This window comes from Pongo pygmaeus, chromosome 5 (assembly GCF_028885625.2).
Source record: "Pongo pygmaeus isolate AG05252 chromosome 5, NHGRI_mPonPyg2-v2.0_pri, whole genome shotgun sequence".
Lineage (NCBI taxonomy): Eukaryota > Metazoa > Chordata > Mammalia > Primates > Hominidae > Pongo > Pongo pygmaeus.
In genome coordinates, this window is record NC_072378.2 from 152872804 (window position 1) to 152900648 (window position 27845).

At 38.7% G+C, this 27845-nt stretch overlaps 1 protein-coding gene across 2 annotated transcripts in view; it reads right to left on the reverse strand.

The window, feature by feature from the left end:
- Nucleotides 1–27845, reverse strand: part of SYNE1 (spectrin repeat containing nuclear envelope protein 1) — a 525017-nt gene that overhangs the window by 260291 nt on the left and 236881 nt on the right. For both annotated transcript variants that reach the window (XM_054490749.2, XM_054490748.2), the window contains exons 45-56: nucleotides 26250–26432; nucleotides 23449–23550; nucleotides 20417–20620; nucleotides 18891–19098; nucleotides 17882–17994; nucleotides 16046–16251; nucleotides 14787–14942; nucleotides 10529–10820; nucleotides 9533–9705; nucleotides 6293–6602; nucleotides 4896–5060; nucleotides 203–559 (exon numbers count right to left, since the gene is read on the reverse strand). In XM_054490749.2, the coding sequence (XP_054346724.2) occupies nucleotides 203–559; nucleotides 4896–5060; nucleotides 6293–6602; nucleotides 9533–9705; nucleotides 10529–10820; nucleotides 14787–14942; nucleotides 16046–16251; nucleotides 17882–17994; nucleotides 18891–19098; nucleotides 20417–20620; nucleotides 23449–23550; nucleotides 26250–26432 (2469 nt within the window). The remainder of the gene's footprint in view (nucleotides 1–202; nucleotides 560–4895; nucleotides 5061–6292; nucleotides 6603–9532; nucleotides 9706–10528; nucleotides 10821–14786; nucleotides 14943–16045; nucleotides 16252–17881; nucleotides 17995–18890; nucleotides 19099–20416; nucleotides 20621–23448; nucleotides 23551–26249; nucleotides 26433–27845) is intronic.

Below are 27845 nucleotides of genomic sequence, written 5' to 3' on the forward strand. Positions count from 1 at the left end.
ATCTTTATTTTTACAAAAGTTTGATATATGAGAAAAGGAAACAAATCAGACTTTGCTTATTTAACGAGATAAATACTTCTTCCAAGTGTGCATGTTGCGTGTTTTTAGTTAGCAAGATTTTTTTTTTTTTTTTTAAGGAATGATGACAGTCAAAACATTTTTTAAAGCATAACCACCAATAGAAAACAGGAAGCCAACTTACTTGTCCTTTGTGCCAGCATTCCACTATCTCCTCATCCGTGTTCTTGCCTTCCAGGAGGGTTAACTGCTGAGCCCAGGTTTTCAGAAGGGCACTGAACTCTTCCAAGGCCTGCTCCAGTTGAACCACTTGGCCTGAGAATTCCTGCTCCGAAAGGGCCATCTGGCTGACCAGGTTCTCCAAACAGCTCTGCGTTTGGAATACACTGTCTTCCCACTGCTTCCAGTCAGCACGCAGGGCCTGCATCTCCGTGTGCATGAGCTCACACCCACTGGCAGTTGTGTTCTGTTTCACTTCGGGAGCCAGCGACTCCACTCTGCTGAGACGGCTTGCACCAATCTCTCTGGAATCTATCAGCTCCTGTAATGGAATATCACCATGGTAACCAAAGAGCCTGTGAGTCACTTGGACTGCAAGTTTTCAACTGTGTACACAGGGGGACCCTGTCCTGCTAGGAAGTTTTAACAAGTGTGCCACAAGGACCCAGAATCAATTCATCTGTCCACTCTTAAATTATAATAGCGGGAGTTGTCATCACGAGCACTTAAGGCTTACGGCAAAAAAAAATCCCGAGAATCCTCAATATCCTGAAACAGACTAAACAGAGACCCTGAAATCAGGCATTATTTGCACACGTGAAAATGTTTAGTGACTCAAGTGTTTGCCTGTGGTGGATTGCTCCTGTAAATGATTAAACCCATATTTCCCTCAAAGTGGATGCTCAAGTAAATAAAGATTGTGGCAGAACTGCGTTCTGCTCATGGTCTCTATCTTCAATTCATCTTCTTCAACAGGGTGGTGGCTTAAATCACACTTCCATTCTACTAGGAATCAAGCAGACTCATCACAGCAAAAGAATGAGCCCTACTCGGTTCCAAATACTTCAATACTAAGTAAACATTTTTTAGCATATAAAATGAATAATTCATTCATACACCGACTTACTCAAAAGTTTAAAGTAACCTCTAGACTGAGTACATTTATTAGTATTTTTTTTACCTTAAAAAAGTTACTAGAAATTTAACAGTTTAGCTATAGCCAAGTTAACAATTTAGCTTGGTCTTAAAGCACACAAATACTCTAAAGGACAACAAGATAAAATTAAATTGCATTGTTAAATTGATATAATTGCGGCATTTCTCTCTGAGAATAGATTCTCTTACTACAATTTTTCTTGGTGAAATAATCATCCGATGTTTATATATTTACATATCTATTGCTAAAGGCAGGATTTGGTTAATATTATTACAAAATTATGACTTTACTACCGGATTAAATAGAAATAAAAGATAATCAGGCACAAAAAAGTTCAAGAAGAAAATCAATGACCAATTAGCAAGTAAAGAAACATTGGAATGTTAAGTATGAAGCATGCTTAATAAATTATGTTAAGCACGAAGTATGTCTTAACTAGTCTATATAATATAGTTTGCATCTCATTAAATTTGAAATAAATATATGTTCATAATTATATACAATAGAGCCATATTTTAATATAGATTATTTAAAAGTATTTAGTATTCAGTTGTGCAGTAGTCTAAATTACAAAGACATGAAAATCCTTACACACAGCATGATATGCATATTCAACCTTCTCAGCAGCAGGATTCTAAAAACCATCACTGTTTATTAGTGTGTATAGTAGTTATTTGATGAAGAAAAAAAATGTAACCTTTTAACCAGTGCTATGTCTAACTAATAGACCTTAATATTTGTAATTATTTTGCCTTTGTGAGCAATTTCAAATTTGAAGTTTCCCAAAATACTCTCTTATGCTTTATCCCAATTTTCCTTAGCATGAAAATGGAACACTTCAATATTTGCAATCAGAAATCTAGTCATTCAGAATTTGAATAAGGACATCATCATTGTCAAGAGTTTTGAAATGGCTTTTGCATATATTTTCTTATCTTGTATTTACATTTTTAAACATATGATATACACATACACACATATGTACATTCACGCCCTCATACCCATATACATTTTGCTTTAGAGTTGCCTTTTCTCAGTGATTATTCCTGTGGATGTGATAGGTATGGTGTTGAAGGACAGAGGAGGTGCTTTATGTATTTCCTCCAAGGTTTTTAAAACCACCCACACACTAACCTACATTCAGGCTGGACCTGAACTTCTGAGAGGCAGTTCCTGATAGTCTTCACTTTCTCCATCCCAATTTCTTTCTGCCAGTTCCTTCTCCTATATTCCTTGTCTTTATGGAAGCACTTTATAAAGGTTTTCCCAATAAAAAAGAGTGTTTGTCAACCCAGGAAGCAGCCTTTGTGAAAGAATTATCTTACTTTCTCTTATTTATTAACTTTTGGAAACATTAGTATATGTCTGCTATCTCCTCTTCCTCATCTGCCATTTACTCCTAAATTCATGTAACCTGGTTTCTCACCTTCCCTTGCTGCGCAAATGTTTCTCAGACTGGTTGCCCAACAGCCTCACTGTCAAACCTAGTTGGGATTCTTCAGCATTCCTCCTAATGGCAGCCTCCTGCTGTACCTGTGATGGTGATCACCTTCTCTACTTAGAGCCTCAGTGGCATCACACCCTGCTACTCTTCCTCTTCTTGTTTCTCCCCTCCTTTTTCTCTATACCTTTCAAATCATTTTCTCCTATGGCTCATTAAATATTGGTAGTACCCAGCTTTTGGTCCTGTGCCCATTGCTCTATTTGCTCTATACATAGGTCTTGGTTTTATCCGTTTTAGTGGCTTTAACAACAAATTAGACACTAATCACTTTCAACTCCATGTCTTCAATCCATCTTCTTAACCTGAAATTCAGGCTTGAATATGCAACTGCCCCCAAGACATTACTACTATCTGGCAGTTCAAATTGGATCTGATCATCAATGAACAACTCATGTCTTCGCCTCTATCACCAGGCTCCTCTGCATGCAATAATTTTCCTCAGTTGGTAATAGTCCTGTGGATTCTAGGCAAAGACTTGACCATCATCCTTGACTCTTCCCACCTTGTCATGCTATAGCCAATTAATCTTTCATTTACCGAATCCACTGGATTTTCTTATTGGGTATGTTCTATGTGCCAGGCATGATGCTACAGGTTTTATGTGTGTGATCTAATTTGGTTGTCAAAACAACTTTATCAGACAGGTACTATTTTCATGTATGCATTTTTTAACCAATTGAGAGGTGGAGGCTTGAGGACATCAGGTAACTTGCTGACAGACACAGCCAGAAAGCCAATAGAAGAAAGATGCAGCATTGAGTTTCTATGATTCCAGAGCCTGAACTCTAATAGTACAGTAAGCTCTCATTACATTTTTTGTATTATTTTATAAAGACCAGTTTGTGGATCACTGTTCCTCACTAGACTGCAAGTTCCTTAGGGAATGCACGATCCTGGCTGAGTAAATGGACAGATGGGTAGATGGATAGATGGAAGGATGGATGAATAAATTATAATAGTACTAAGAAATGTATCAAAGAAAAATTTTAAAGAATCACACAGAAAAAAAGGACTTAAAAAGTGGTTTTTATGTTATTAGCTCAGTTAAAACATACATAGTCATAAGATCTAAATAACATAATACTTTTAAAGCACTTAAAAGTAGATCTTCAGGGACCAGGCACCGTGGCTTATGCCTGTAATTCCAGCACTTTGGGAGGCCAAGGCAGGCGGATCACCTGCGGTCAGGAGTTTGAGACCAGCCTGGCCAACATGGCGAAACCTCGTCTCTACTAAAACAAAATACAAAAGTTTGCCAGACGTGGTGGTGGGCACCTGTAATCACAGCTACTCAGGAGACTGAGGCAGGAGAATTGCTTGAACCTAGGAGGCAGAGGTTGCAGTGAGCCGAGATCGCACCACTGCACTCCAGCCTGGGCGACAGAGCAAGACTCTGTTTCAAAAAACAACAACAACGAAAACAAACAAGTAGATCTGCAAAATGTAGTTACAACTGCAACCATAAGCTATAATTTTTATGACTTTTATGTTCTGATCTTGGAATCAAAACACAATCTGAGTTTTAAATTCCTGACCACAATTACACCATTTATTCCCAACATTTTCTCCTCTAAAACTAAACCACTGAGAATTTCATTGCTGCTTTATTTTAATGTTAAAATCCATTATTTTCCATGGGGGAAAATGATTACAATTTAATATTTAAGCAACTAGAAATTTACTAAAAGATACTAGAGTCTGCAACTCCCCAGAAAGGTAAATTTCTGTTTTAGAAATTGTCCTTGTGCGGAGTAAACGAGATGATAATTTCAAGGTCCTTTGAAGTACTCCCTTCTATTATGTTGTTGGATGTCGTCTAGGAAAGCAGAACGAAACATCCAGAATGACATTTTCAGGTTATTGTTAGAATATATTTAACTAAGTTACTATATAAACTTTTCTTCCATGGTGCTAAACAGTAGTATCTGGTTTTGTCAGCCCACCAAGTTAGCCATTTCCTAGCCTGTCATATTACGGCAATAAGCACATTTGCATACAGAAATGTAAAGACAATGTTACATTGTGTTCACAAGTGTAAAGTCTTTTGAATTCTTCTCATGACTCTTGTTTATGTTTAGAATCAGTGAGGCATCAAATAGAAAACAGGAAGGAAACATTTTAAATAACAGAATCTTATCCACACAATCTTTATCAAAAGTATGTTCTACTCAAGAAGGAATGAAGCAATGTAGATAGAGCATCTGTTCATTTCCTGACCTTAATTTTTGATAACTTTTTCTGGGTGGCTGATGAATCTCCAGACATATCTGACCACCGGTGAAGTTCTTCCTTTGCTGAATGGAGCCAATCTGTGAACTCATGGACTGCATCTAAATACATTAGATGATCTTTCACAATCTCTTCCACTTTCCTCATTTTTTCCTAGTAAACAAAGGAAAGATTACCTTAACAGTGGTCCTTTTGAGAATATGAACTCAGATAAGACAACAGGCCTGATAGAGGTCTCTGAATACATCTCAGAAAATTTCATTCTTGTTCTTGAATTTTCTCTGAGTTTAATATCTTAAAAAGAAACTATCACATTTAACTAAATGTCAAGGCTTTGGAAAAGCAACTATTTTCCTCTAAGTTTACTATTTTCTACCTTAGTATGGAAATCATGCTGAATTCATGTTGGCTAACATCCCTCACTAACAATCCTCTGAATAATTATTATCATAACCATTCCTATTAAAGCAATTATTTGTTAGCTTGGTGTACAGCATTCTGTTCAGCACTTTAAATGCATTTGCTCATTCAATCTTCATAACAGTCCTGTGAGGAAGATACTATTATTATTATCATTTTATAGGAAAAGACACTCAAGCTTAGAGAGGTTAGGTAATGGGTAATTGTGGCCAGTCACACATTCAAAAGTGTCAAAGCCAGAATTCAAACTTATGTCTTTTTGACTTGAGTCATAGCTCTTAATCATTAACAAGATGAAAATGAAGATAAACAAGCACATCTATTAATAATCGTAGTGTCAAGAAGACAAGAGTTAGTTCCCAACAAGGCAAACCAAGGAAAAGAAAAAGCAGCAAACAACAACACTTCTCTCCCTTAATTTCTATAATATTTACAAATATGCCAAAGAATAATCATGAAGGAAATGAAAGATTCATATAGAGAATTGGGAATATATTTTTGATATTATGTAAAGGAGTTTATACTTTGGAAAATAGAAAAGTTTTTACTAAGATGAGAGATGAACACCATATTTCGTACACAATTGAATCTTGACGGTAAATAGACTTGCATTTAATATAACAAATATAAGTGTAGCAAAAGAAAAACAACTTTAACAGTGACATTTGATGGGCAAAGTAGATATATTAACTAATAAAGTGGAGAAAGAAAAAAAATAAGCAATAGAGAATAATCCCAAGATTGTAGAAAGAGAAAAATGAAAAGGCATTCATAGTAAGAAATGATCTTTATGTCATACCCATTTACTGAATGTATAAATAGTTTTAGAGCAGACAATTCTCCAACAATTTAATCCACAGTTTCTTCTTTACCTGACCCTGGCAACAGTCATTATATTATTAATATAAATCAATATATTATATTAATGTATTATAAAGCATCTACTTTCAATATAAAGCACTAACCTTGGCAACAGTCATTATATCATTAAACTGTGTTTTCAGCTCCTCTTGAGCTGTGTCCTTGAAAGACTCATCCTCTGTCTTTTCGTAGAGCTCCCTGGACTTTGCAATTAGACGGTGAAGGGCTCTTGTGTGATCTTCTGCCTCAGACAGGATGGACTGGAGGTGGTCAAGCAGGGTGAACTTCTCTTTCAGACCTGGCTGCGGTTGTAAGGGATGTTCTACTTTTTGATCCACTGATTCCATCCACTGCTCCAACTGGTTCTTCCTCTCTAGATAGTCATTCCATTGGCTAATCACAGACTCTAAAGTGCTAGAATTAATGTCACATATTAACAAAAATGAATTATCTTGACATCTCTACTGAAAACCAATCGCAAGGTCATGACATCCATGCCAATTGTCTTATTGAATGCTACTGGAAGTGATGAAAATGTTGCTTTTGAGTGCAGGGAGAAACACCACTTCTCTGATCCATAAGATCCTTACCACAGGTCCTTGGAACAAAGTCAATCTACATTAAAACATGAAGTAAGAAGTTGTGGTCATACATGCATCTGGAATTTGTCTTCCCAATGCTAACTATCCTAAATGAACAAGACACATTTATATGTTATGTTGTTAAAAATCAGCATGGGAACATCAATGAAATTTTATTTCACATAGATCAGTTCTTAATTTTCTTGGAATTATTAATGGTTTATCTTATTAAAATCAGATGGTGATTATTTGTTGACTGGAATTCAAAATTCAAGGTATCCTTCCTGAGTAAATGATATATCATTAGGTTGATTTTCATTTAGGGACACACACACACACACACACACACACACACACACAATATACAGTGCTTTTGTGTCAAATGTGTGAATGAATGCTCAAGTATTTATAAGAAAAATAGTCACAAATATAATAGTTTTCTACATAGTCAAACAAAACGCTCTCCAGACTGGCATTTAGGAAAAATCCCTCCATTATTAAGCATTACAAACTATTCTAAACTCATCTGCAGTGATTTCCCCAGCCCCCCTTGCATACAAGCCTATAAGTCCGAAATTAAAATCCTGTGGTAAATGAACTTCCAGCATTTGCTCAAACTGTTGCTTTTGCATCTTTGCATCCATTGATCCATTGGAACCTCATCATGCAGGCTTTAAAGTCCTACCTGTTCCTCAAATAATTTTCTAAAAAGCACCCCGCCCCCCCGCCTTTTTTTTTTTTTTTTTGACAGGGTCTTACTCTGTCACCAAGCCTGTAGTGCTGTGGTGCAATCATATAGCTCATTGCAATCTCCGTCTCCTCCGATCAGGTGATCCTCCCACCTCAGCCTCCCGAGTAGCTGGGACTGCAAGTGTGTGCCACCACGCCTGGCTAATTTTTGTATTTTTTTTCTCTTTCTTTGAATTTTGACTGTGACTTCAGATAATTTTTGCATATTTTGTAGAGGCATAGTTTCGCCCTGTTGCCCAGACTAGTTTCAAACTCCTAGGCTTAAGCAATCTGCCTACCTTGGCCTCCCAAAGTGCTGGGATTACAGGCATGAGCCAAGACTCTGCATTCTTCTACAACTCCACAATGCATTTTGAAAATGGTTAGTAACATAGTCTGAGTCAGAGTATTCCAAAATACATCCTGTGCTGGTGTCTGAGCTTTTAGAGGGCAAAAACCTTTCTGTTTTATTTCATTATTTTAATGCAATAATTTGAACATTGCTATCACTCAATATGTCACTGTCAAATTTAATTTCTTGCTGAAATAGTGGAGTCAAGGACCAGAGTCTGCTTCCTGCATGTAACATCTTATTCTAACATCTGAAAAATATCTACCCATATTCCTATGAACTTTTAGGAAACTGGCCTAAGCCAAGCCTCTGGAAGCTTAGTTCATGCTCCGGCAGTCTATGATATAGAGTAAGACAATGACAGCATCTGATTTTTTTTCTTTGCTGACCATTGTGAGTTATTACTAAGATGCAAAGTCCTGCTGACTTTGAGAGTCACTGCCTATGCTCCATATTAAATGAAAAAACAACAATAACAACAACAAAAAAACCCTCCAAATTGTTAGTTGTAACCAGGGATTTTTGTTCACATTGCTGTGGATAACTGTAGTGTTATTTTTGTTTTGCTTTGTAATGAACTTGAATTTTCTTTAAATATTTTTTAAATTTTATTGTAAGTTCAAAGGTACGTGTGCAGAGCTGCTGTATAGGTAAACTCGTGTCATGGGGGTTTGCTGCTCAGATTATTTCATTGCCCATGTACCAAGCCTAGTACATGACAGTTATTTTTGCTGCTCCTCTCCCTCCTGCCACCTTCCACCCTCAAGGAGGCACCAGTGTCTGTATTTCCCTTCTTTGTATGAACTTTAATCTTCTATTCATCTATTTTGTTATGATCACATTGGGCACTCAGTGTGTCAATGATCTAACAGAATATATAACCATCAGAATATGGCTCTTTTTTACTGTAATTCAGACTGATGGTCATTTGTCCAACAAATGAGCCAGATTATTTATGGATACTCTGAGAAGAGGGAGGTAGGGAGAAATCTCTCACTTATAATTACAACAACAACAAAAACTACCTGGCATAACAATCAAGGGCTTCCCTACTTCCTCATCAACATCTGGTACAGGTGACTTTCAACAGAGGCTCTACGGCTGGGCTCTATTCTGGATGGGCTGACTGTTGGTTGTGTGAGAATGTTCCACACTTTGTAGGATATGAGCTCTCTGTGCCTCAGTCACTAAATGCCAGGGATATTCCCTCGTCACTGTGACAGTCAAAACCAGCCTACACATTTCCTATAATGCAAATGGGGGTAGTATGACTTCTAGTTGAGGAATAGATGTACGACTAAGCTCAACAGCTGCCAATAGCTTAATTTTCCATATGCTCCTTAAGCTAAAATGTATTCAAGTTATTAAAGAACCATATATTCTTGCTTGGATGGCTTGAAAGGAGATGTTTCGCTGAGCCCATGTCACGTAAGATTCCAGGAGAGATAACAGGTAGATTTAAATATTTAAAAAATGCAAGCAAGAACATAGAAACAAAGCAATAACAAGCAAAAACCAGTCATCACCCTATGGAAAACACAACTTAGACAAAGACAGGCATGCCTACAACAAGCTACAGTAACATGCTTGGGAATTCCACCCCAGGAGACCTCAGTACTGCTCCATCATTTTACTAAGTCACTGCATTGCACTTCGTCAAACACTAAAAATAGATTCTGTACCTTTGAGCGTGGACGGAGGAGCTCATGATGTCAGCCCACACTTCTTTAAGGGTCTCTAACTGAGTCTGAATCACCCTCTGACCTTCTTTGTTGCTACTTCTCAAGGCCTGTTCCCCCTTGCCGATGGCCATATTCAACTTAACTTCCCCTTCACCTTTCATCAGGAGAATATCCTGGGAAGGAAGAAAGAATACTCATCAGTAGGCAGGTAAAAACCTTCTTCTATTTTAAAAAATGGTAGTTTTCCATAAGAATTGAGGTAGGAATACTTTACTTATCTTAAGATGAAAACAACAAACTCTGGGCCCTATTGCGATATAATATTGACTTAAAATTAGGTATCTGGGAGTCTAGGAGTCAAAGATTAATTCCAATATAAATTCTTAGAAAACTTGGACCACTAGCTTAGAAAGTATAATTTTATTGACTTCAGTTTCAAAGAGTGAAAATACGTTCTTTTGAAAATGAAGACATATCTGTCTAAAACCCAGCAGTCCCCTACATTAATTGGCTGGCTAATTTCTCTCTTTCAAGGTCACCTTCATTGGCTATAGTCTGGGTTGGTGATCTCCTCTGAGCTTTCAATATATCCTTGATGGCTTTAATCATGGCCCCTACATATGCACTGTATTAAAAGTAACAATTTACAGATTGGTGTCTTCCCCTAGACAGTGAACTCCTAGAAAATGGGGCCTAACTTTTATCTCTATATTCCCAGCAACTTGCAGAGTGCTTGGAGCAGAGTAGATATTCAGTAATGCTTGCTGAATATTTACTAAATCAAATTTAAAATTATTTAAAGCTATTAAAACAATAAGCTTTCCTTACAAAGGGGAAAAATGATGCCTCTGTATCCTTTTTGCCCAATTTCTCCATTTTGCCCACACAATCCTCATTTAGAGGCTTACAGAACAATTAGGACACAACACAAGCACTTGTGAATCTAATCAAATTAGCATTCAGCAGTTGTCAGTGTCTGGCTGGTGTCGCATGTACCTGTATTTGTGACAGCCGTTTCTCCAGGGTGTCTTTGCTCCCAAGAGTGCTCTCTGCACAGGCCAGTCTGTCCTGAATGGCCTTCACCCAGGACCACATGCTCTGCAGTGCTTCCTCCAGGGCTTCGTGCTCCTGAAGGGCCACCTGGCAGCTCCGGAGTTTCTCTTTGGTCATTCTAAGTAGGTTCTGGTGGCTTGTGAGGAGCTGGGAACACAGGCGGCCCTCCTGCCCAGCACCATGGCCTTCTTCACTCAGAAGCTGCCCTCTCTGGGAAAGCTTATCAAGAGACTCTCTGAAAAAAAGGAAAAAAAAAAAAAAAAAAAGAAAAGAAAATTAATTCTGACATTCTGGAGTGCAGGGGAGCGACAAATGACTGTTGATATTGGAGCAGTAACCAGACACAGGCTCATAGCTGACATGCCTTTTAAATAAAGACGCTGGGAACTGACCTGGCTCTTTCATTCTCTTACGATCTTTCTTAATGTTGTCAGTACCTATCGGGGGATACCATTCAGTCTGTGCTGTGTCTGCATCCAAATAGCAGTGGTGGAGCCTACTGTATTACTTACCGTTATTTCCAGAAATTTAATTCAGAAAATGGGCTCAGCTGCCTCTCCAGGCTTCTCTGTAGCATCTCTGCATTCCTATTTAACGGTCAGATGATGAAAAGCTCCCTGAAATTCTCAAAACCCCTGCTGTCTTGTATCTACACGGAGAATCCTCCTTTATGAAAACCCTTCTGCTCAGCACTGTTGCATTCCTAGTTGCCTGTTGAAAGCTCAGCGCAGGCATCACATTCCCAGGAGCATCCACACCAACTCAGGGTGGGTGGGGAGTTTGGGACCTCTTTGTGCCCTCTGCTCCTTTTCTTGCTCTATCGCCATGTATACCAACTATCTCAATCCAAAAGCCTTTCACTTTCTAAAAGCTAGGGCCATTGTATTCATCTTATGTTCCCAAGACCCAACACAATATTGTGCAGACACTAAGTGGAAAAAAAAAATGTTCTTTCGAAAAGCTGTTGTAGGAGCACTTACGAGTTTTCTTGTTATATCTTGGGTATTGAGCTCATCTTAGTTTGGAGCCATGTTGATTAGATCAAGGGGAAAACGTAAGCACTATGTGGCTTGGTTGGTTTTATTCCCATTTTAAAGAGTTCTGAATTCTTATCTGCACATTTACCAGGAAAAAGCCCAGGATATCAGAGGGTAGCATGGGATGTCTTAACATAAACTGTTGTGACTACTAGAAAAAGAACACAAAGCAAATCTCTCGTGGAAACTGAATGTTTCAAATATTTTTGGAGTGGCTATTATGCAAATATATCCTATGGGCCACCCTGAGATCTGCTAAGAGTTATACAACAAGACACCTACTCTATAACAAACTTGCACATCCTGCACATGTACCCTGGAACTTATAAAATATAATAAAATAAAAACTCCTACTCTAAAACACATTTATTATACTTGTTATCTGTTTGGTGAGACAAGAAGGTGGCTTAAGCAATGATGTGAGTTAAATAATAATTCAAGAAAAGAGATTTCCATTCTTACTATGAGATAAATTGCTTAATGCATGATAAAAAGTCAATGAGTCTTAAGCTGAGGTACTTTTATACAGGGCATTTCCTTAAAATATTTCAAGTAGTGAAATATTACAGTGAAAAGAAATCTAGAAGACTGGGAGGAGCAAGCAGCAAGCCAGTGAGAGAAGTCAGGTGACCCAGTGGAGAACCTGAGTGAGCAGAACAGTGTGTTAGGATTGTCTGCAGAAGTGGCCAGGCTGGAGGGAAAGAATTCAGAAACAAGCACACCTAATCTCTTAGCATCTGGTCCTGGAATATCAGAGAGTGAAACTGCAAGAAGGATTGCGTGCTTATCAATGCGAAAAAGTTGCAATTATTAGAAAAACAATGAGGAACATAAAAGACCTTGAATTTGGTGTTGAAGTATATTTGGGCCACTTTCTCTAATGCAGTTTTGGTGTAATGATGGCAGGAGAAGCAGATACAGAGGAAGGTAATGAGCAGCCTGTAGAGAAGAAATAAAAGCTGAGACTATGGAAAGCCATTTAAAACATCTGGAAGAAGGGAAGTAGGTCTGGGTGTGTTGTATTGTATCTAGACACGAGTCAACATTTAAAAAGCAAAATTCAAGTGCAATGTAGTTTTCAGAAAGTTATATGGTTGCAATGATGTTATTATTCTGTTAATTCAGCAAACATTTTCTATTTTCTGGCACTATACTAGATAATGAATAGAAATGATATAGATCTTAAGTCACTGATCTTGAGAAACTCATAGCTGGAAATTGGGGTTCATAGAGTAAATGAAGAGCTTACACTATAGTAAGGGCTCATAGAGATGTTCCAATGTATTTCAGGGACAATTTATAGCAGTCATCAAACTAGCATACCAACAAGTAGTCATCAGCATGGGTTCTTTTGTGCATTTGTTTGTATGTTTGTTTTTCAAGACAAGGAATACTGGGCATGTTTGACTAAAAAGAGGACTCAGTGCAAACAGAGAATGACTATGATCTGAATTCTGGAATTTCTTTTTCATTTTTATTTTACTTTAAGTTCTGGGATACATGTGCAGAATGTGCAGGTTTGTTACATAGGTATACAAGTGCCATGGTGGTTTGCTGCACCCATCAACCTGTCATCTACATTAGGTATTTCTCTTAATGCTATCCTTCCCCTAACCCCCCATCCCCTGACAGGTCCCGTTGTGTGATGTTCCCCTCCCTGTGTCCATGTGTTCTCATTGTTTAACTCCCACTTATGAGTGAGAACATGCGGTGTTTGGTTTTCTGTTCCTGTGTTAGTTTGCTGAGAATGATGGTTTCCAGCTTCATCCATGTCCCTGCAAAGGGCATGAAACTCATCCTTTTTGTGGTTGCATAGTATTCCATAGTGTATTTGTGCCATATTTTCTTTATCCAGTCTATCATTGATGGGCATTTGGGTTGGTTCCAAGTCTTTGCTATTGTGAACAGTGCTGCAGTAAACATACGTGTGCGTGTGTCTTTATAGTAGAATGATTTCTAATATGATTGTTTCTGACTTATTTGATAAAGTAGAGTGGGTGCTATCCTCTTCTGCTTCTTATGTAGATGCACTGGCTCTTTAAGAGGACAGGTAATGAGCCCAAGGAGCCAAATCCAAGCTGCACTTCCCTGTGGAAAGTGTCCTATCTTCCAAAGGAGAGCAAGCAACCGAAAATGCCAGGGGTAGAGTAGAGCACAAGTTTGGGAGAAAAGCCCTCAATGTGGTAAGGTCAAAAGCACAGATCAGGGAACTTTGCCTGGGAAAGGAGCCAGAAATGTTCTTTCAGTGGGAAGCAATGAAGAGATAAATATGTAGTTGGGAACAGGGACCACAAAGAAAGTCAGACTTGACCATACCTTTTACTTTATTAAGACTACAAGGATGGGTGGGTGGGAAATGGAACTGGAAGCTGAAATGTGTGAATAACATATGGAAATTGACATATACAGTACTCTTTTTTTTTTCTTTTTCCTTTTTTTTTTTTTTTTTTGAGATGGAATCTCACTCTGTCACCCAGGAGGCTGGAGTACAGTGGCATGATCTTGGCTCACTGCAACCTTTGCCTCCCAGATTCAAGCAATTCTCCTGCCTCAACCTCCCGGGTAGCTGGAATTACAGGTGCCCTCCACCACACCCAGCTAATTTTTGTATTTTTAGTAGAGACAAGGTTTCACCATGTTGGCCAGGCTGGTCTCGAACTTCTGACCTCAGGTGATCCTCCCGCCTCGGCCTCCCAAAGTGCTGGGATTATAGGTCTGAGCCACCGCACCTGGTTAGCACTCTTTTTTTTTTTAATCTTTACAGTCACTGTGAATTTGTGGTTTTCTTTTCTTCACATCAGCTTCACATTATGTTAATTGATCCTCAAAATAACCTCAGAGAGGGAAGTACAGTATTATTAACACAATGTTTAAAGGCTAAAATCAAGAGCAACAGGAGATGAGTGACCTGCCCAATTTCTTGAACAAACAGGAGGTGGATCTGGAATGCAGATGAGCTTCTTACTTCCATCCTGCACTCTTACCAGAATACTGCACTGCTGCAAAGAGTGCAGCATAGTCCTCTGTATTCCAGTCGTTCAAGGACAGCACAAACCACTCTCCACAAACCAACTAACCAACCAATCAAAACCAAACCAAACAACCAACCAACCAGTCTAAAACACGGTAAGAGGTAAAGGACCTGTTCCATTTCTGGACCATACCTTGCAGCCAGCAGTTCTTCCAAAAACATTTCAACTTTATGAACTTCATTTTTCTTCTCAGGAATGTGCTGTTTACTCTCTCCCAAGTTTTCTGTATTGAACCTTTCTTCCATTTCATGGATCCATAAGTTCAGTTTTCTGTGCTGATCTTCAAAGCTAAGGAAAAGAAAATGCCTTAGAGAAATTCTTGAATGCTTGTTATGATAAATTAGTTTTAATAGTTGAGGTCACAATGTCTTTTAAATGGCAATTAAGACCGCATGAATGTTCAAGTTACAAAAACAAAACAAAACTTAACAACTAACCCATCTAAATTATCACTTATTTTAATAACAAAGTGACAATCATGACGATTTCTTTTGAGATCCAAGCAGGAAAAGAATCATGTCACCTAGCTGAACTGATTTCACAGCTGGTAATTGCCAACAAGATCACATTCCCATGTCAATGAGCACTTAATTTTGTGTCTTACTACGAAGACCCCTGAATTGGGGCCAATGGATATGAATTGATTTCATAGCTGGTAATTGCCAACAAGATTACATTCCCATGTCAATGAGCACTTAATTTTGTGTCTTACTACAAAGACGCTTGAGTTGGGGCCAGTGAATAAGTAGGGCAGTGGAAGCCCTGGGAAGAGAAGGGAAAGTGGCTTCTGTGTCTTTGTTTCTTAAGGGATTTTCAAACATAGCTCAAGAGCTCCAAGTTTTGGAAACAATGTAAGCGCTCCAAGAAAGCTGGACAAGAGTCTGGCAAATTATTCTGCCATCAGAAAGATAATTTGATTCTACTGACATCTTTTCTCACCCTAGTCATAAGTGGCTTTTTCTCCCCTTCTAATCGTATATTCACCATATATTACTTATTGGAATCTAGATCCACAGAATTCAATCGTTGTTTTCTGCTATGACTATATCCCAAATGAAGTGGATACAAGGAAAAACCTTGTATAATCTAAAAATTGAGGTGTCCAAGCTTTATATATTGGTGAACCAAATAAAAATTATATGCATTTATATAATTTTCAGTTACTAGTAAATATAGTTTGTTTTCTCTATATTAAAAAAAGCCAAGTGATAACTTCAGAGTCCGAAAAATTGATTATTGCCCTAGTATCAACCTGTATTTATGATCAAAGCTTATTATCATTTAAACTCACAGTGTCAAACGTTATTTGTTTATTCACATGACTCTTTTCTCTAAGCCTTTAAAAACACACTTGGTGTATGATGAAATCTATGTTTGTTAAAATAACCTACCTTCCAAGTTCTGAAGCACAGTCTTGAAGAGCCTGCTTATCTTTAAGGCATTGTTTCAGAAATGCTTGAAACTCTTCGTTGGCCTTTGTGATTTGTTCCTGAATGCTACTGACAATTTGTTTAGACAAATGTGCATACAAAATTTGTCCTTCTTGAGTCACCGCATCAAGTTTGCTCTGCCCATCACTGACTGAGTCCAAAATGTTCTGTTTCAGGAAATAAAGGTAATAGGTGCATGGGACTATGCATTACAATTGTGAGCTGAAATAGTAAAGCAGGAGAAGAAAAACAGAGTCCAAAGGAAAAAGGCTTAACAAGGCCGGAGTAAAAATGAGGCATACAATTGGACACAACCAAGGCTCCTCATTGAGAATGGTGTCAGCCAGCCACTGGAACCACTGAAGACAAAGTGTAAACAAGGTCGAGCTGGAACCGAGGACGTTCTCACCAAGGTCTTGTTCTCAGTCTCTCCCCATTCTCACTGTCCCAACATGGTCCGGATTCCACCATCTCTCAGGGTTCATGTGAGATCCTCTACCTGGTTAGCTGCCTCCAGCCCCTCCCCTGATCCACCCTGTATGCAAAATCCTCAGACCTTTTCTTTTCCTGGTCTGCATCTCTTTCTTGGAAAATCTATGCTTGGGCAGGGCTTTGACAAAGCAAAAGAATTCCAGAGTCCAGGGCTAGCCCTTCCTCTCTCCAAAGCTCTAGAGTGGCATCTCAACTGTTACTCAGGCATTTCCTTGTGGAGTTTGCTACACCTCAAGCTTAAAAGGAGACAATTCTACATCTGAATTCTCCACATCTCCTGCAAAACCAGCATCCTTTACTATAACAACCTTTCTATCGTTAACTTCTAATCTAATGAATTATCAACATCATTTTTATCCCCCATTAGGCCACAAAATCCTCATGGTTCTCATTAGCTTTTAAAAATGATTTATTTTGGCCGGGCATGGTGGCTCATGCCTGTAACTAGCATTTTGAGAGGCCGAGGCGGGTGGGTCACCTGAGTTCAGGAGTTTGAGACCAGCCTGGACTACATGGTGAAACCTCGTCTCTACTAAAAATACAAAAATTAGCTGGGCGTGGTGGCACACACCTGTAATCCCAGCTACTTGGGAGGCTGAGACAGGAGAATCACTTGAACCCAGGAGGTGGAGGTTGCAGTAAGCTGAAATTGCGCCACTGCATTCCAGCCTGGGTGACAGAGCAAGACTCCATCTCAAAAAAAAAAAAAAGATTTCTTTTTATAATACTTAACATAGTGCTTTACTCGGATTAGCTGCTTGACAAGCTTTGCCAAAACCTAACTTGAGCCTATTCTTCCGTAAATCATTTCTTAACTCTACTTCACATGGCCTTCTCCTTCCTGAGCTCATACATTTTCAGTCAGTAAAACCTATAAAACCTGCAATATCTATTATTTTAGTTTGAATATATCCTATTTCTAACTATAGACCATAAGTTACTAAAAAACACAAACCATGTCTTCTTCTTTTTCAAACTCCTCCACAATAGTCATATAATACAGATACAATTATTATACTCTTATTGTTATAAAAATTAAAACTAGGTTTGGTTTAGAATGAATTCCAAAGAATTGTCAATAGGCTAAAAAGAGAGAGGAAAGGGATCTGGAAATTCTGTAGCTCCGACTTATTTCTCAACATACTTATCAAGTTATCTATTTCCTTCTGACTCAATCAGCCTAATTCTGTTAGGAACCAGGAAAAGATTGGCTCATATAAGATTTGGGAATGAGATAACTTAGGTCTGCCTGCAGGCACTTGAGTACATTTTGGAGAAGAAGAAAAAGGATGTCAGCTTCTGTACCTGAAGATCATGGAGCTTTGCTTCTAGAACTTTGCTGTCACCAGTGCGATCTGATGATTCTTTTGCTGCTGCCTTTGCTCCCAAAAACCATTCTTGGAATTCCTGCATAGACTCTTTTGAAAGAAAAAAAAAATAAATAAATAAATAAAAATAAAAAATCAGGAGCAAATCCAAAACATTGAATGGGCTCCCAGGATTACCACAGTGAATTATTTCTGGCCTTTAGCTCATCTCCTCTTGCCTTACAAAATATTCAAGAAAGAAAATACTCATATATAAAGTAATACAGTGTGATCTACAGCCATGCATGTTCATGGTAGAACTGAGAAGTTATCTCAGAGGAAAGACTAAAAAGAAAGGTATGTTCCTGGAATGTCTAATATCCTGTTGTGTTTTTTCTTTGGGTCAAGAAAGATAATTAATTGTCTGAATATGTAAAAGTGCAAGGAGAGAAATGCTCCAGGGACATTAAAGCCATTTTGATGGCACAGGGAGGAACCACCTCCTCTTTTGGGGAGTCATGATGGATCCACGTCAGGTACAGCTGTGTGGAAAGCAGAGGCAGGGCCACAGGATGGCCAATTTCCTGGACCCTGTGGCTGGCCCTGTTTCATGGCTTCTACCAACATCTAAGTTTATTGTGTCACTTCATCACAGCATAAAAACTTTCAGCAGTTGTTTGGACAGTGGCTGCTGCCCACTTGAGCAGTGGAAGTAATTTTCCACACACATGAGCTATATATAGAAAATGCAGACGAAATTCAGAATCATCAAGATGGTGAACTCTTGCTTTCCTGGGAAAATGAGGAAAAAGAAAGAAAAAATTCCGCATAGGGTGAGAGCCTCCAGCACAGCACTTCTATTGCTCAAATCGCAAAGCACAAATGAATTTGAAATGACACCCTTCTGGAAAGTTTCCTCAAACTTTTGCTGGCAGTTTCCAGGCAGCATTTGGTTTGGATTCTTTCTCGGAAACAAACTACTCACGCTAAGGCCCCCCAGAACTCACCACTGAAGTGTTTTTCCAGAGATTCCTGCAGGCTGGCCTGGGTTTTGGAGCACAACTGGCTCATGGCTTCATGTTTCTTTATCAGACCAGTCATTGCACGGCCCAGGCTCTCCAACTCAGCTGAGTGATACTTGCGGCACAAGCTGTTGAGATTTTCTTGGGTGGAGCTGATGTTGCTTTGTTGACTTTGAAGTTCTTTTTGTATATCCTACAGAATAAAAGTATATTATGAAGGATATTCATAACTTGAGAGAAATACTCCATTTACTTCACTATGGTACTTTTTTACAATCTGAAATTGATATTGTTGAATCCACTCCATGGTGTATACATTTTGGTGCAAGTTTTTGAGTACTTGTACTAGATCTGTACTGATTCTTTCAGAATTTTGCCCAGTTCTCCTTGGGAACAAATAGCTGTTGGGAAGTAGTTAGGAGGTGAGGTATAATCTAGCATTTCAAGCAAACTGAATAGGTCCTTATAGATTCCAGTCCATGATCTTGGGTTTAGTCAGTTGATTAGAGACCAACACAGTTCACATGCTTCAATGAGACACTTGAACTTTGTTTCAGAGTCACGTGCTCACCAAAGGCACCAGTAGTTAATTTAAAAAAAAAAAAAAGAAAAAAAGACCTCAGTTTCTAGTGCAGTAAGGAAATATGCTAAGAGAGAACAAATTGCATCTGTTGAAAAGTCAGCTCAATGCTTGTCCTTTACAGATAGCTAATTAGGAATGTTGTCTATTAATATGGATAGAAAACATGAAAATGGGCCAGGTGTGGTTGCTCACACCTGTAATCCAAACACTTTGGGAGGCTGAGGCTGGTGGATCACTTGAGGTCAGGAGTTCGAGACCAGCCTGGCCAACATGATGAAACCCCATCTCTACTAAAAATACAAAACTTAGCTGGGCATGGTGGTGGGTGCCTGTAGTCCCAACTACTGGGGAGGCTGTGGTAGGAGAATCACTTGAACCTGGGAGGGGAGGTTGCAGTGAGCCCAGATTGTGCCACTGCATTCCAGCCTGGGTGACAGAGCAAGACTCCATCTCAAAAAATAAAAATAAAAAAATAGAAAACATGGAAATAGAATGTTTTCTCAACTTCTTCTTTTTCAAAAAATATACATTCTCTGGATGAAAGCAGTCACAGTGACCAATAAATATAATTAAGTGATGAAAAACTATTGGATACTCAAGTTGGAAAATTTGTGGAAGTCAAATAGTTCTTCCACAGGCTCCACCCTTTTATAAAAAAGAAAAAAATCTTTGAACAAGCATAGACTATGAGCAGGCGCTATAGCAACACATGCTTTCTATTTTCAAGGTACTCATTTTTTATTTCTGAACACCTGCATTCAGTTCTTCACGTGTTGCTTACTTTGCTGTGTTCAATGTCATAAATAAGTTGGTCTGGTGTTCATATGGGTAACTGAGAGCAGAGGTTATATTTTTTATTATAGTCACCACAAAACAGAACTACTATCACCATTTGAATGGAAGCACTTCATGATAGTTTATTACCTACCTTGACTTTTTTCAATCCTTCACAAGTCTCAGTTTGGGCACAGTTCATCAACGATTCTTCCACTTTTGTGAGCCATGTTGTTATGTCATTAATAAACTTCTCCACTTGCGTACTTTGAGCAGTGAAATCCTTCAGGGTTCCTTTTGCTACTTCAGTTATTTCTTTGGCATGCTCCAGTTTCTGCCTTAAGTCTGCTTCTATAAACTAAATATCAAGCAAGATTTCATCAATATTTCTGAAGACAAGAAGAATACTCATTCAGTAGAAATTCTGTTCATGTGCAGCTTAATTGTCAAAGCCACACAAGTCTCATCATGCAAGCCAGCTCCAATGTTAACACGCCTTTCCAAGAAGGAAAATCAGTGGACACAGTTGCCAAATGTATGAAGTGATGGGCAAATAGAAAGAGGAAGGATTGTGTTAACACTGGGTGGGAGAGTGGCAGCTCTAACTGAGGTTCCAGGGAAGATGTGAGAGGGCATTCTGAAAGCAGAGCTAGACCTACGCAGAATTCCCAGGTGGTGACCAAAAATCTGCTCTTGATTCTCCCTGGAAACACCCATTGTCTGCTCAGATGTAACACTATCTGGGACAAACATCACTGTAGGATTTTATCATAAACCAATTTTATTTTTGTCCCCACTGTTGCTTTAAAATATTGAGTGGGGCTAGTTATTCTCTTTTCCCCGGATGATATAGCTCAGGAGGGTTGACTACTATGGCCCCCTAGTTAGTCAAAGGACATATAGTCACTATACATTGAAAAACAGTCTCAATTCCACAAGTCAAACATCCTGGCCTATTTGGTAATGAAAACTTTGAACTTAACTTAAATTGAAGGCTTTTATTCTTACCCCCACCTCAGATCTGCTGGGAGCAGGAGACCCACAGTGTGGAAGGGAATAAATGTCTTTCTTTCTCTTTCTTCATTTTATTTCTATTCTGCCACCCTGTGTAAGGCTTCTTTCTCCTATAGGCTTGGACTGGCAGGAGGCGGGTGAGGCGTTCTGACTCACTGGATGGGCATCTGTGCCCTCTAGGCCAGGCAAGGTTTAGCATTCATTCCTCCTCCCATAGGCCTTGGTCTTGTGTTTTTCTGACTTTTTTCATGCTTGGACTTCCCAGTGGAGTTCCCTAGACACGACAGTGCACTGTTCTTTGGCTCTTTACTTTCTCATTCCTCAGCCTGGAGGCCTTTCTTTAACTTCTCATTGCTAAGGTCTGTTTATCCTCCAGATAGCCTTCTTAGGCCACCTATAATATCCTCATATGGTGGTCTCTTCCTTTCTTTTCCTCTCCTGGTTCATATTTGGGCCAGAGTGACCTCTGGCATTTACCTCCAACTAACTTTGAGGTGCAGGAGCCCACAAGCCATCATTTATCCTTTGGCAAATATAGCAGCAGTTAGCTAGCCTGTCTGTCACTTTTAGGATTCTTGGGGGGATAGAGATGAGACTCCCATGCCTGCCAAATGCAGGGGACAAATATCCTGTCTCCAGGTGACACTGCTGGAACCCTTCTGCCTTGAGGTAAGGTAAGCCACCCCCTCATCTCTTCCTTGAGTATACATAGGGGTGCATGTATGTGCACACGTGTGTGTGTGTGAGAGAGAGAGAAAGAGAAACAGAGAGAGAGAGAGAAAAGGAGAGAGAGAGAGAAAGGAAGAAAGAGAAGACTAGAGTACACCAATAACTCTCTGAAGATCCTGCCTCAACTCTGCAAAAGTCCAACTGTTAACCATTGATATCCCCAACACAGGTGGCACGCATAAGGACTGTTTTATCTTTTTTGTATATGGATAGCACCTCCTTTGTGTCTTCTTATTTCACATGAAACTTCTAGCATTCCTGTGCATGTATATCATCCCCAATGGTACTGCTAAACAAGCAGTCTCAGGTCAGAGCAAAAGCACAACTGATCAACTAGATTGATTGCCTGGCCCAAAGCAGCAAATCAAAGAGAAGGCACAAGAAGAAGAAAGGAAATGTAGAGAAAATCAACAGAAGCAGCAACACATACGGAAGCTAAAGGGATGCAGCAGAATCCTGAGCCTGAAGCCAGTGGTGGGGCTGGCAGCCAAAAGAGACCCACCATGCTGGATGCTTCCAGGGCTTGGGCACTGAAGTAGCCCAGGTGTCCTGACCAGTGCTGATCTACCCTGGCCTGCTTCATGGTTCCCATGGATCTGTGCCATCTGAAGGGCCGTGAAGGGAGGTTTATAGTGGTGATCCCTCTAAACCCAGTTATTGAGTAACAGCATTAGGAAAATATCAATAAGAACATCAACATTCATAAGAAGGGTTTCTAGGCTGGGCGCAGTGGTTCACACCTGTAATCCCAGCACTTTGGGAGGCCAAGGCAGGCAGATTGCATGAGCTCAGGAGTACAAGACCAGCCTTGGCAACATGGCAAAACCTCCTGTCTACAAAAAAATTTAAAAATTAGCTTGCCGTGGTGGCACATGCCTGTAGTCTCAGTTACCAGGGAGGCTGAGGTGGGAGGACTGCTTGAGCTTGGGAGGCAGAGGTTGCAGTGAGCCGAGATTGCACCACTGCACTCCAGCCTGGGTGACAGAGTGAAACCCTGTCTCAATAAACAAACAACCAACATCAAAAACACCAAAAAAAGAGGGGGTTCTGTTCCTGTCTAGACGTGAAATGGTCCATAAGGCAACTTGGCTGATAATGCTTCCAAAATTCAGTAGGCAAAAAAAGAACTACCCCTATTATAATATTCGAGTTGGAAATATGCTATTAATACTGGCCCAAGGAATGCGAAAATATATTAATAGTTTGACCCATGTCTGATACGATCCACATGTTTGCTTGGAATTATGGTGATGATGATAACATTGAGGACATATAAAGGAGATATATATATATATCCACATATAAAGAATATATATATCTCTCCACATATAAAGGATGTATACACACACACACACACACACACACAGAGAGAGACAGAAAGTCTAGTATATGGTAGTTATTACAAAATGGATGGAAGTCTAGTAGTTATTACAAAATGCTTACCTGAAGGTCTGGTGGTGTTTCTAGATTTTTAGTTAATTCTTTCAGATCATTAACTTTGGAATGCAGTTCTTCCAATCTCAATGCTTTGTTTTTAACTTCAGACTGCCAAAAGGGAAGAAGCATAGCTAATCAAAAACACTGACATGCTATATTTGGCATTTAATAATTTCAAGGAGAGCTAACTTTGTCAAAATATCCCAACTTTAAGCCAGTGTAAAAAAAAATCTGTTTCATTTTTCTGAGGGCTGTTATGATGTACAAACGTGGAAAATGTTACAATTAATGTTCACTGGGAATGTGAAGGAGTGTGCAGAACTTTGTTTTTCTCCACTCCTTTATATTAGGAAAAAAAACCTCCTGGAAAAAAATTAAACACTGACCCAAAGTCTTGAGTCAGCGGGGATTTTCAATAGGCTAACTGTCATTTATTCATTAACTTTAATATTACTGGTTACTATGGCAGCATGAAACTCTTGAAGAAGCATTTCAAAGCAAGTACACACCAGGAGTGTCTAGTTATTACAGACTATGTGTAATATGAACAAATCATTTCAAATAAAAATTTAAAGGATATTAAAGCAGAAACAGATTCATTAAGAAATTGATACATAATATTTTGCCTTTTTTTTGCACCAACAGTAACATAAAGAAGAGGAAAGAATGATCAAAGAATTATCAAACAAATGAGATGCTTGTAAACTTCATTAGTTATCTGAAGCCACAAAGGGGCATTTAATAAACCATTCCTCTCAAAAATGGTATTTTGGTGCTTTGTGGACACTAGCAAACCTCCTGATGCCTTCAATTCAGAAGGGAATTTCCTTACTAGAAGACATGATGAGCTGTCAGGCCCCCTGGCTTTCTCCAGAAGCTGGCCAGGCAACTGAGGAATCTCCCTACTTATCTACACTCGCTATACTGCAGCGGGAATGGCCCTGTGGGCACTGGGCTGAATCTGCTTCCCTGATTTTATTAGCTACTGTGTCACACGGACAGTGGGTAACATAAAGAACCCATCTTTGTGAGTGACTGAACCTGGTCATATCTAATGTGTCTCAGAAGCATATTGAATCATTGGATTTCTGAGGTCAATAGTAGTTGATTACTTTAACAACTCCTTCTCAACCTCCCACAAAGAGCCCTGATTTGTAGCATTTACCACCATGGTAAGCTACAACATGACGTCACAGCACATGGAGTTGAAGACATACACAGCAGTACATTGTTCTAAATTATTTCAACCATGATACAATAGATGTCAATAACTCAAAGGCCTAGGTAACAATAGTGATATGTAGAAGAGTAATGGAAAGTGATATGTTTTTAGTTGTCATTACCTTTGTATTCAATGGAACTTATTTTGTAAATTTGTTTACAATTTAAGGTTTAATAATGGTTGTTTTTAACACTGGCTCGCAAAATTCCTGAACATTTGACAACTGACTTTTGCAAGCTGGTATAAGCTGGATCCAGCGCAGGTCACTTTGGAGCTGTAATGTTAGTTTAGCACCAGAGATAACAGCTGAGGACACTGCGGTATCCATCACCCCTGCCTGTACTTTTAGTCTGGATAATTTTTTTCTCCTTCTAATTGCCCTCAGAGATTGGAATTAGATAATAAAACATTTAGAATGTTTTTTGGATCAAAGACAAATAAGTTAGGTAATACAATCCATTCATGTATATGTTTCTGGACCAAGTCACTATCTCCTTACTCTATTTCTCTTTACCCTACTCCACTTTTATCATAGCCCAGTAACTACTTGATATTTTATATATAATATATATTGTAACATAAATAATGTAAATTCCACGAGGGTAGGACTTTCTGTTTTTCTATTATACTTTCAATGTCTAAAACAATGCCTGACATGTCTTAGGTGCTTATTAAAAATTTGAAGAATGATTAACAAATGATTGCAAGAAATAGGAATAAAAAGTTTAAAGTGAATGGGTGACTAGAACTTTAAAAGGTCAGGGACTCTTTGTGGAAGCCTGTGACCCTCCAATCTTCAATTTTCTTCCATTTTTGAAAAGGAAGTGGAAGAACCCACTACCTGGCATAATAAGAAAACATGGTAAGGACTCAGTGAGCAGTTTGGGATTTTTTTGAATAAGGAAAAATAGGTACTAAATATTACTAAATTACAAACACTTCCAATTTGATTTTTAAGTAGAAGGATGCCATATCCTCCGAAGAATGGGAACAATTAACTTTTACTTTTCTACTAATGCTTTAAAGAGCCCTAAATAAACATAGATAAAAATGCAAAAAAAAAAAAACCCTTTTATTCATAATCTGTTCAAATTAAATAGCAAAAGATAGTTAAGAGTTCTCTAACACTCTTCTATGTCTCTAAAAAGAAGAATAAGGTCTGGAACGGTGGCTCACACCTGTAATCTCAGCACTTCAGGAGGCTGGGGTGGGCAGATCACCTGAGGTCAAGAGTTCAAGACCAGCCTGACCAACATGGTGAAATCCCATCTCTACTAAAAATGTAAAAATGAGCCAGGCCTGGTGGCGCATGCCTGTAATCCCAGCTACTCGGGAGGCTGAGGCAGGAGAATCGCTTGAACCCAGGAGGTGGACGTTGCAGTGAGCCGAGATCTGGAGCACCACTGCACTCCAATCTGGGCGACAGAGCAAAACTTTGCCTCAAATAATAATAATATAATAATAAAATAAAAAATAAAAGTTAAAAGAAGAATAAACTTTTAAGAAAGACTTTTTTTTTCTTTTTTTTTCATATTCTGGTCAACAATATGCCACCAGCTCCCATATGTCAACACAGTCAATTTACCTCAAATTCTTTAAGCAGTTCTTCAGCTCTGAGGCGGTTATCCAGGTTGCTGATGTTTTCTGCCATCTGTGGAACAGAGTTGTTTGACCATCCCTCAATCTCATCTCTACTTGAGAGTACATCATCCCAAATGGACAGGCTTACTCTCAGCCTATCCATGTTTTCTTCAAGTTTCTCTGATACCTAGGAGAGAAACAGAAGCTGTGGCACTCATTGCCAGAGGCATAAGATGATCATACCCCAACCAGAGTACCAATGCTTCTTTTATCAGAAAAGTATATTCTGACTGACAAACAGAGTTTCACAAAAATTACTGTAATCTAATAAGTGCACCCAACTCATGTAAATGCTAACCAATACATAGATTGCTTCTGTCACTGGGAGAGTTGTTTGAATTTCTGAGACATTGCATTTTCATTTGTAAATTGGGATACTAACAACAACAGGTCCATTGGAATCTACTGTAACTCACTATAAGGTTGAATTCTACAGGACAAAGGTCCATCAAGAACAGTGTTGTATTTATTTTTGAAGTATTAACAGTAAGCATTTTTATTTGTAATGCTGAGGTATAATTAGCATTAATTAGATTCAAACATATTTATAACATAATGCATATGAAAGCAATCAATTTTGCACATTAAAATAAAATAGTATTGTTTATCACTCTTCCTATAATGATATGCACTAAAATCCCAAAAGCTATAAATAAAAAGAAATAGCATGCTAAAAAAAAATAAAAGAATGTTCTTTTTTTTTGAGACAGAGTCTCACTCTGTTTCCTAGGCTGGAGTGCAGTGGTGTGATCTCAGCTCACTGCAACCTCTGCCTCCCGGGTTCCAGCAATTCTCCCACCTCAGCCTCCACAGTAGCTAGGATTACAGGCGCTCACCACCACGCCTGGCTAATTTTTTGTATTTTTAGTAGAGATGGGGTTTCACCATGTTAGCCAGGCTGGTCTCGAGCTCCTGACCTGAAGTGATCTGCCCACCTCGGTCTCCCAAAGTGCTGGGATTACAGGTGTGAGCCACCACACCCAGCCAAAGAATGTTCTTTTAAAAGTGGAAGCATGTAGGGTTTTCTGCAGTCCCCAAATTATTTTATTATATTACACAAATACCAAAGTCTAACTGGTAAATTTAGCTTAAGTAGGGGAACCACTGTACTTCTGAAACTAGATTTTGATAGAAGGAGGGCAACAGAATCATTGAATTTTTTAGCTGGAAGGTAATGTAAAATATTTATGGCTTGATATGTAGAGTTCCAGAAAAATCAAGTGACTTATTCTGTGGTCATGTAGCTAGTAAGTGACAGAACAAGAACTAAAACCCAAAGATGTAAATTACAAGTGCAATGTTTTCCAATGCAAAATTACAGCCTTATTACTTAAAATTATTATGTGTTATGGTTTAATATTTTATAGAATGTTTATAAATTCTTCTTTTTTATCTATAATTTCATAGTTTGGGAAAGAAAAACATTCAGAGTTATAATTTGTTATGACTAAGGCTATCAAGTGAAATTTCCAAAAGTCTGAGAATAAGTTTTTACAAAGCAGATACGTATTTTATTATTTCTAAACTTTATGTGAGCACG